This window comes from Monopterus albus, unplaced genomic scaffold, assembly GCF_001952655.1.
Source record: "Monopterus albus unplaced genomic scaffold, M_albus_1.0 scaffold58.1, whole genome shotgun sequence".
Taxonomy (NCBI): domain Eukaryota; kingdom Metazoa; phylum Chordata; class Actinopteri; order Synbranchiformes; family Synbranchidae; genus Monopterus; species Monopterus albus.
The window spans coordinates 619,015-629,266 of record NW_018127938.1 but is presented as its reverse complement, the minus strand read 5'-3'; the positions used below and the strand labels follow the sequence as shown (position 1 = coordinate 629,266).

At 39.6% G+C, this 10,252-nt stretch overlaps 1 protein-coding gene across 1 annotated transcript; it reads right to left on the bottom strand.

Moving 5' to 3' along the window:
• Window positions 1-10,246, bottom strand: LOC109961682 (collagen alpha-1(XXIV) chain-like). The gene is made up of 13 exons (XM_020602693.1): window positions 10,242-10,246; window positions 9,415-9,522; window positions 6,919-7,026; window positions 6,702-6,809; window positions 5,019-5,072; window positions 4,807-4,869; window positions 4,456-4,509; window positions 4,108-4,143; window positions 3,086-3,121; window positions 1,739-1,765; window positions 805-870; window positions 479-647; window positions 1-332 (listed from the first exon to the last, which is right to left on the bottom strand). The coding sequence occupies exons 2-13, from the start codon at window positions 9,490-9,492 to the stop codon at window positions 178-180; spliced, it is 954 nt and encodes a 317-aa protein (XP_020458349.1). The 5' UTR covers window positions 9,493-9,522; window positions 10,242-10,246; the 3' UTR covers window positions 1-177.
• Between the last annotated feature and the right edge of the window lie 6 nt (window positions 10,247-10,252).

Here is a 10,252-nt window from a genome sequence, read left to right as displayed (position 1 = left end):
AAAGTACAAAAAGTTGTGCCAGTATGTTATCATAACCACAACACAAGAATTTCAAATGTTTGAAAAACTGATATAACCTCTTACAGCATCTCCTGCATTTAAGAAAACAGAGGCAAGATGATGTGGAAAGGTTCATAGAATCAGCGGACATGGAAGAAATAGTGAATGTCCCAACAATTACTGTACTGTTCCCACTGGTATCTCACGGTTTCTTTGGGTTACCTTATTAGAGGCCAGTGGGTGCAAACAGGTCTGTCCCCCTGCAGTAAAGTTACAGAAGACTTTGAAGGCATCAGAAGTACAGCCCAGGTTTGGATCAATCCAGAACCAACCTGAAAGTCCCCAATTCAAAGAGAGGACAGAGATAGAGCAAGACAGGTTTTTTATACAAGGTATAAGCGCACCTTTATATGTGACAAAAGTCGTGCAAAAAAATAAAAAAATAAAAAAATCACATCCAGGCAGATTAAACTCTCACCATCTTTGAGCGGGTGTTGACAGTCCAACATGTCCTTACAGACTCGAGCTGGGTTTTCCCTCGTACCCAGAGGCTGTTTGATACTTTTAATCACACTGCTTAGGTAACGCAGAGTCTGGAGTATCTTCGTATTCTGGTCTAGCAGGCTCACCTCTGTGTTCTGGAAACTCTGGTTCAGAATGAGAAAGACAACACTGTCAAACTCTAAAATAATATATTAAATAAAAATTTGTCATCTAGTCATATTCCAACTTGTTTGCCATACATGCAACACTCCACCCATGTGGCCCTTACAGTAGACGAACTGAGTGTCTTAAGTGCCTCACCTCTGTCCTCAGGGCAGCATTTGAGTCTGATAGACTGTAGACTGCTGAGTGATCATATATCAGCCTCTGTGGATTCGGGATATTAAGTTTAATAAAACATTATTAAACTTAAAGATTTTAATCCATTTGTTCACTTGTAATAGAAAGCATGGCAATTTCAATACACATCCAGTTTTACAGAAAAACTTGAATTTAATCAAAATATTCGTTAACACCAAAGAAAACAAGTTAGGTAACTCTTGCACCAATAAACCAGCACATTCTTGATTTCAGTAGAGGAAAAGAAAACACATTCCACTCAGCATAAATGCCACAGTCATCCCATGATGTGTGTAAATAAAAAAAAGCCATCCGATACAGTTGTTTTCCTGGTTTCTTAGAATAGTTTAAACAAGAAAAGGTCATTCTGATAGCAAAAAGCTACACCTTATCCAGAAGTTACAACACATAACAGATGTGAGGAGGATTCCTATCACAGCACCAAAAGAGGCTAATCATGGAGCTCCCTGTTGGTGTTACTGAACAAAATTACAAAGATTCTTTTGTCTTGTCACAGACAGATGATTTGTTAGCACATCTGTAGTTGAGCACATAAAAAAGGCTGCCGTGATTCTATCACATCCTCGCTTAGCTCTGCTGACAGAGAGATGGATTCTATAACTTCTGCCTTTTCTCTTAGGTCTACTGCAGCTTGTACAGGCACATAGCTCTGCTTTCAGTACAGCTGTAACAGGATTACTCTCCAGACAGAATTAAACAAAGATACAGAAAAGGAAGGAAGTAGAAGGTTTATTAAAATATACTTAAAAAGTTATTACCTAAGAGCTGGACATTTTTTTCCTAACTCAGTGATGCAAATCTTCTGTCTTTTACATCAAGCACAATACAGGACAGATTATCCTGTATGTCTACACGAGGGGCATAAAACACTTACTGTTGGACCTGGAGCACCAGGGGGTCCCTAAGGTGGGAAGAAACAAAAATAAAAATGGAATGACACAGTGTAAAATATCTCATTGTGGTTGTGGTCGGTCACATCTGTCTGAAGCAACAGTGTCTAGACTGCCTTGTCTGTGCTGACCAGGTCAACTTAGACAGGAGTAGTCTTGTAGTCACAGTATTTTCTGCCTGTGTATACAGTGGCTTCACACAGAATGAAATGAAATGAAAACATTCATTTTGAATGAATTAAATTGCTATTTTGCCCATAAAGCCAAACTCAATGACCTAAAATTACATGAAAAATTTTTCTTTTTTCTAGAAATTTCTCAAAAATCAACATCTAAAACCTCTCATTTCTAAAAGTATTCAGAGCCTTTGTTGACCCACTCCAAACTGTGGTCAGGTGCATTGTGTTTGCTTTATCCTTGAGATGTTTCTAGAACCTTATTAATATTCACCTGTGGCAACCTGAGTTTACTGGATATAGTTTAAAAAGGTACACATCTGTGTATATAAGGTCCCACAGTTCACACTGCATGTCAGGACAAAAAGCAAGCCATGAAATCTAAGGAACTCTGTAGACCTCTGTGATAAATTGAAGTGAGTTATAGCTTGAGGCAAGGTTATAAAACCATTTCTAAAGCTCAGAGTTTCCAAGAAGACAGTGGACTTGATAATTGTGAACTGAAAGAAGTCTGGAACCACCAGGACTCAGAACAAGATGTCTGGCAAACACCAGACATTGCTCATCACCTGGATAATACCATCCCTACAGTGAAGCATGGTGTTGACAGCATCGTGCTATGAGGGGCTTCTCAGCAGCAGAGACAGGGAAACAGGTCAGCGCACTGCACAGCCAAATACAAAGAAGAAAACCTGGGAGTGAAGGGACAGCCAAGACAACACTGGAATGGTATCGGGACAAATCTCTGACTGTCCTTGAGTAACCCAGACTTAAACTCCATAGGACGTCTGTGGAGAGACACATGCTTCCCATCCAATCTGACAGAGCTTGGGAGCATCTGTCAGGAAGAATGGGATACACCGTCCAAATCCAGATATTAAGGATTTGAAACCATGTTCTAAAACATGTTCTCACTTTGTCATTGTGGGCTTCTGAGTGTATGTAGATTCATGGACAGCATTTCATTAATCAAAAATGAATGGTACAACACAGTAATGTACTGGCCCAAAACTAAAAGTTCTGCATGGACTGACCAAATTAAAAGCAAGCTCATCCATTATGCTTCATAATTCAAAATCTTGCAGAACTTTACTGTAAAATGTATACAGTATGAGCAATATAGTGCTGAAATGTGATAATAAGGTCCAAACTTACTCTGGGTCCTGGACTTCCCTGTGGCCCTTGAGGCCCCTGAAAATGTGAGACAAACAAAATCTGTTTAAAAATGGGTAAAATGACATGGAAATGATGTTTTCTTTTTGACCTTTTTGACCTCTGTGACTCTCAATACTTCGCAGTAGCAGCCAATATAAATACTCCCACATGATTACAATATTATAAGCTTTAAAAATTAATGTGTTTTTGATCATTAAAATGCTGTATCACAGTCAGCAGACTGGGAATGACTCATTTATTCCTTCCTTCACCTCTCTCTGTGGGATTCTTGCTGTGTATCATATTGTATGCGGTCACCTACGGCTCCATCTGGCTGACCAGAGACCTAACACTGCTCTACCAGGGACAGCTGGTTTTCTTTATGTCCACTGGTGGAGTTTCAGGTAGTTCATATCCATAGAAATGTGAGGGTATGCACATATTTAAAATAATCAGTGTCTGAAAACAGGATAAGTGAAGGTCTTACTGTGTACTCAGTCTGTGTGTGTGGTAGTGTAAATTGAAGGGGGATTAAGGCTGAAATGAGAACCTTACTGTAGATTACATGACAAACTGGGACAGTGTGTAATGAAGTTAATCTGCAGATTGCACTGTGGATGCCATGCTAACATTTTGACAAGGCATTTCCTTAAAACTGTTTACATCAGAGGGTCAGAGAGTCCTGTAAAGGCCTCACAGCGAGCTCCATGAGAGCTCCGCTGTAACAGCTGCTATGACTCAGCCATAGCTATTTGCTGTCACTTACACTCAAGATCAAACTATCACTTAACCTCAGCCACTGTAGCATTCATGCATTTTTAAACAGCCTTCATCATTCACAGTAGGTCTTTTTAACTACCAAAATCAATGCTTTGCCAGTGAGGAAACCACAAATTTGACCCCTCAGTAAAGTATATTGTATAATCACATGGTATATCAGCATGAAATCATACATGCTGTAAATCATTATATCATCTTGAAGACCTTTCAGTTTTCGATTACAAGTTGGAATCAGACCTTACCATTTCACCATTGCTTCCTTTTGGACCCCTTAGTCCCTGTGGACAATAAAAATAACAACATGGAAAAATATGGCATCGCATCCCACTCTTGAATTTTATGAATTAGCACATGGCTGATTTTATAAAAGCAGAGAGGGCATCACATTGACTGACATTCATTTCCTGGAGAACTACCCCAACCTTACACCAAGTCATCACTCTAAAACTTAACTATTTACATATTAGGAACTTGGTTTTTTGTTCCAAAAGGAAGATGAATCTCCACAATGGGACTATGTAAACAACAGGAATAATACCAGCGCACACACACACACACACACACACACACACACACAGAGATAAACATACAGGTTTTCCCACTGGGCCCATCGATCCTTCAGGGCCTACAGGTCCAGTGAATCCCTGAAACAACATTAGGATTGAAAGTGAACAAACATGTCTGTCTCAATTTACACCTTCTTAACAATCAGGCTGCTGAGAAGGTGGCTACATTATAGGCCACATATGTCCATTAGAACTCCAACTCCTGTGGTAATTACAATTAAAGGTGCATGTACTCTACATTTTACTTATATCTTCATAAATACTTGGTTACACAACTGGGCTGAAGTGAACTCTTGTTATTTTGGCCTTGTGTTCCATTATTCTATCACTAGCTATACTATAGTGTGCCTACTGTTTCATTTTTATTAAACTTACCAAAGTACCCACAGGGCCTTTTGGGCCAGGGAAGCCTCTCAATCCCAAATCTCCATCTGGTCCCTGTTTGAAGAAAAATGAGGTGCCATCATTTGGTATGCATCATTATACAGGTACAATACATTATTTTCTCATTTGATGTTCAGTTTTTTCCTTTCTGCTCAGTGTCCCAGTGGCTGGTTAAATGTTTGATAGCTACTTAGTTGATTTACCTTTGGCCCTGGAAAGCCCTGCAAACCAGTCATCCCCAGATTTCCAGACTCCCCCTACAAACAGACAAGACATTCACATCATAGCAATGGAGGAGCCTTGTCTTTTACACACCAACGTTGGGACATTTAGTATGTGTTTGACAAACACATCAAAAAGGGTATGCAACTTGTCAGTGTATGACTTTTTTCCTCCCATTTTTTATCCACACAGGTGCTCTACACACAGATGATACACAGTGACCATTACAAAAGGACTGGGGCACCCACACAAGGCTTTATGTCTAACTACACTCACACACACCCCTGAACAAACCATTGTAGTGTCAGGTGTCTGTACCTTACTCTGTGTCTGAGCACTGTCTGTCATCCAGGGTAGCAGACACTGTGCGTATACTTTGGCTGAAATGCTACTGACTGATAAATGGAAAGAGATCTGACCCAAAGGCCTGAGTCTGTTCTCTGTTTCACAAGCATCAATGGAGATAAGTATCAGAGGGAAGGATTGAATGTTGCTTCTTTTTTATTCTTTTTCATGAGTTACACAAGTAAAGTAGAGCACGTCTTTTTCAGGTCTCTGGCATGTGAGGCGCATACATAACTTGGCCTTGCCAGGAGGAATGTTTCCATTCCTGGTCTCGCCCGGATAATTTGTTACACCACTCAGGGTGAAAAAGTGTAAGACACACACATTTCTAACCTCACCACAGATTGGCTACCGAAGCCCTGAAGCTATATTTAGAGAAGTCTTACAAAAAGCACGGAAGCTTATAAAAGCCCCACATTCCTAGAGATGATTTCAATTTTGTAAGATCTGTGTAGTGACATGCACTGTTATATTTTGTGTGAAAGGTAACATTTGATCAACCATTAAAGAACAAGGAACAAATCTGAGGATAAAACATTGCAATTAAATAGAATAAAAGTTAAAAACAGAAAAATTTTTCATTATTTACTGGCATTAAACAGAGGATTTTTCACATCATTTATATATTCCTATATCTTTAAACACTAATTTGTTGGAATAATGAAAGTTGATTTGAATACTCCATTCATACTTAATTGTTTTATTTACTTAATTCATGTTTGAAGTTGAAGCACAGCTTATAGTAGTCGATTCTGTATATGTGAATGAGACTAACACATGTAAATCTCAAACATGTGCTAATCTTCTTATAAAATAACCCTGTACCAATGTCCACAAGACTATTAATGTTTCACAGTTATTCCAGGCTAAACACTCTTGTGCTATTTTAAAGGTATAGTATGTAACTTTTTTCAAATATTATTGTTGTATAAATCTGGTCCAAAACCTGTTCTAATGTGGAGAGGTACTGTCAAAACCTCCTGTGGCCCAGACTCATTAAACAGCACTGGCAGCAGTGCAGCTTCTAAAAGCTTTTGAATAGGACTGATCTCTCTCACCAATCTGATATTTTCAATTATTTCTGTTTAATTAGTAAGCTTTGTTGCATTCTCATTTAATCTAATTTCATAACAACACATATCTGAAGAGCTGGGCAGAGCATGGGAGATCACAGTACAGTATAGTGGAGCAGGGTGAGGGATCGCTGGGTGGAGCAGAATGGATTGGTTTGGGGTTTCATGCTAGTGCTCCCTCAAGTTACATACTGTAGCTTTAAGATAGACGTTTGTTTTAAATCACAAATGTCTGTATATGCTTACTGGTTGTCCTTTGGGCCCTGGGTCACCTTTCCTGCCCTGGTCACCTGTAGCCCCCTGCATACCTTTGATTCCCAGGGTTCCCCTGTCCCCTGGAAGTCCAGACTCTCCCTGAGCCAAGAAATAAAACTGTTAGCACAACTTAGGAAAATGTTTTGTTACCAGATGTGTTTTTGTTCAAGACACACTGCAACACTTTAGGATCAGGTGTTGCTTTCACCTTCTGACCAGATGGCCCTCTCTCTCCAGGTGGTCCAGGACGTCCAACCTCTCCCCTGGGACCTGGACGTCCAGCGGGTCCCTCTTGTCCCACCAAGCCTCTCTGACCCTGAATATGCATTAGAGTTGGTGTCAATAAAATCTAGTCAATTTAAATCTTAAGTCAAGAGTATGAGTATATGATTGTGTTTTTTGTCTACTTTGAAATATATAAAAAATTTGCTTAATGGACTGTGGCCCAACAGACAGAAGCAAACTGGTACACCGTGAAGCTTGTTGTAAACTAAATTTGCATCCTTGAGACCCCACAAAAATATACAGAAATAACTTCTTCCTTATAACACATTTTCAACATCAACATTTCTAAACTTGTTAATTAGTCATAGCTGTAAACTGCAGTGCTGAAGTCTGCCTGCCACTCCTGGTATAATATTTCCAAACAGCGTGCTCCTACAGTGTAAAGGTCATTGCCTGTCACTGGGTTGCTTTCTACCAGCATAGACCACACCACATTCCTGTTCCATCAGCAGCGCTGTGAGATGGGGGGAGTGGCTGATAGTGGAATAACAGACTGATTAGGTTGTTGCCACAGATATGGCTTCTGTTCCACTATTGTTGTGAGGAGAGCAGATAAGTCAGGAACCAGGTTGGAATAACACTGCTGTAGGGGTGGGGAGCACTTGTATAAGAAAACCCAACTGTCTATTATCTTAATAAGGTCGCTCAGATTTAATACTGATCCAAACCTCTTTCTTACATGAGCTCTCAAATACAGAGGCAAGGGTGTTGTTAAGGGGGGACAGCAATGAATAATTAAGGGGACAGAGACATTTGAACACACAAAATAGGGACCCTTAAATGTAAAATGAATGAGGGGCAGAGGGAGGTCATTTTAAGAGGTATGACATATAATACTGTGTTTCTTTGTCTTGCATTTCACATACATTAAGATCACAAAAAATGTATACATGTGTACATCCAATCCAGATGAACAATTCAATCCCCATTCTAACTTGCTGGGGCTTTTCCAGGTTTCCCAGGTGAAGGGCAGTGTTCTGTTTTACTATTCTTGCCCTTTTCAGTAGATAATAAAGAAAACAATGAATAAAAACATTATAAAAATAATGACTAACAGGGACAAAGAGGATGAGAACTGCCTTGCAGAGACTCTGCAAACTGCCAGCAGTGGCGAAAATTAACCACATTACAGTATCTTTCCCACTGGAATCAGGTGATGTGAAACTGAAAACAAAGTTTCCTGTCAACCTCACCTGCCCTAGGGGCTTTTTACGGAATAAAGGCTGAAGCAGACTGCTCAAGAAATCTAAAAAAAAACATTTCACATACAAAAACTGGCCTCTGTGAGTAAATATAAGCAATTTTTAAATTTTCAACTGGGATATTTCTTGACATTATACAAAGTATTTTGTGTGATTTTGAGCTGTTTGACCCACTCTGCTAGTGAAAACCCATTTTATTTTCAATCTTAGTAAGAAACAGTGGGCAGAATTAGACTTACACAGCAATATTATGTAATTGAAAGCCAGACAGAAAGGACTTGGCTTTCTAAAGCGTGGCTGAAAAACTTTCATGCATAAAATCTCACTCTGGCTCAAATAAAACCAAAGGCATAACCAGAAGAAGCCAGTCAAAACAAACAAGGCTTTTAATCAATCGATCCAATCTCAGCCGCATGTCTCAGTCTCAAAAAACGGATGGTTACAGTTCAAGGAAAGTACTAAAAGCATTTCTACGCTAAAGGAGCAAAGTGCACATGTGAGTATAATGGGTGAATGGGTGGTAAGGTCTATATGCTGCCTCCTGAGCCATTCTCGGGTAAAACCACATATATCCTATGTGCTTGCTGAATGAGTGGGATAAAAGACAAGGCTTCTTAAATCATTCCAATATAGGCTGAAATCCTGCTACAAAGAATTAGCTCTAAGTACAGTAAAGGACATGTCCTAAAAATTCAGCTCCTTCTATGACCTATATTTATGGTGTTTATCAAGAATGTTTTGAGCAAAGCTCTTGTGTGTATGTTATCCCCATGGTCAGGGTCAGAATTCTAAATGTAAATCAATTCTGTTCAATCAATTCTAAATAAAATCAGCCACAAAACTCAGATTTGATTCAGATGTGGCGTTCTTCTGAATGCGATATGGTGTTTTGGTAACAGTAGCGACCTAGAATGGTCATGAGTTTACCTTTGCATTGAATTATGATTTTAATTTGGGAGTAATTTGAGATTTTTAAACATTCATGTTTTGTGTCATATTAAATTGCTAAATTATCTGGGTGACCACTTGACAGTGCGGCTTTAGGAAACAGGGCTGGAAGGAAACGAGTGACAAAGAGCAGCATATGGTGTGAGATTTTGAGTGTCACTAGACCATCTAGTGGCTAAAAAGAAATTCATTGGAATGCCTTTAACACTGTATGCTATATGTTCAGACATGCAATACAACGCTGTCTATATGACAATGTTATCGATTACCTGTCGTCCTTGTTTGCCTGGCAGTCCGGGTAAGCCAGTCGGGCCCGGAGGACCATCTGGCCCTAGGTAACCCTTCATTCCCCTGAGTCCAGGAAAACCAACCGGTCCCTGCAAAATTACACTCAAACTCAATCTCAATATAAAAGACTCACCACAAGTACTATATCGCTACCATTCCAGGTTTCATTCCAGGTGTGTTCTTTCTATGAAACCTCCACTCTAATATAAATAAATGAAACGATGCATTCCTGTGCACCTCAACTAAAATAATTGCCAGGACTCTTTGTTTAGCCAGCATCCACCTACAGATCAATCATATTTGCAAGTTAGAGCTAAAGTATATGTAACTTTTTAAATTGTTTTTTGGTAGAAACCTGCTCCAAAACTTGTCTTAACATGGAGAGGTGCTGCTGAAGTGACCCAGACTCATTGAACAGCACTGGCAGCAGTGCAGAGATATTACCTCCAAAAATGTTTTGAGTACGGTTGGCCTCTCTAACCAACCAGAGAGTTTCAGTTATTTCTGCTTGATCAGTAAGTTTTGTTGCATTCGCATTTATGGAAATTTCATAACAACAAATATTTGGATTGCTGGACAGAGTGCGGTGGAGCATAGCAGATCATAGTGGAGCAGGGAGAGGGAGCGCTGGGCGGAGCAGAGTAGATTGATTTGGAGTTTCATGCTAGTGCTGCCTTAAGTTACATGCTGTAGGTTTAAGACGCTTTAAGGAAAGTCAGTTTACAGAAACTTAAGGCAACTTGTACATTAACTGTGCAGCTGCTGTTTCTCTCAGCCATAAATTTAGGTGAAATAATGTGATTCTTACTTCAGAGCCAG

Bases quoted from the DNA above. Each gene is read 5' to 3' on its own strand.
- LOC109961682 (XM_020602693.1), bottom strand. From the start codon at position 9,492: ATGAAGGGTTACCTAGGGCCAGATGGTCCTCCGGGCCCGACTGGCTTA. The intron at 871-1,738 runs GTAAGTGTTTTA...CCGAATCCACAG, and splicing joins CTGGTGCTCCAGGTCCAACA to AGGCTGATATATGATCACTC. The intron at 648-804 runs GTGAGGCACTTA...ATTCTGAACCAG, and splicing joins ATGCTGCCCTGAGGACAGAG to AGTTTCCAGAACACAGAGGT.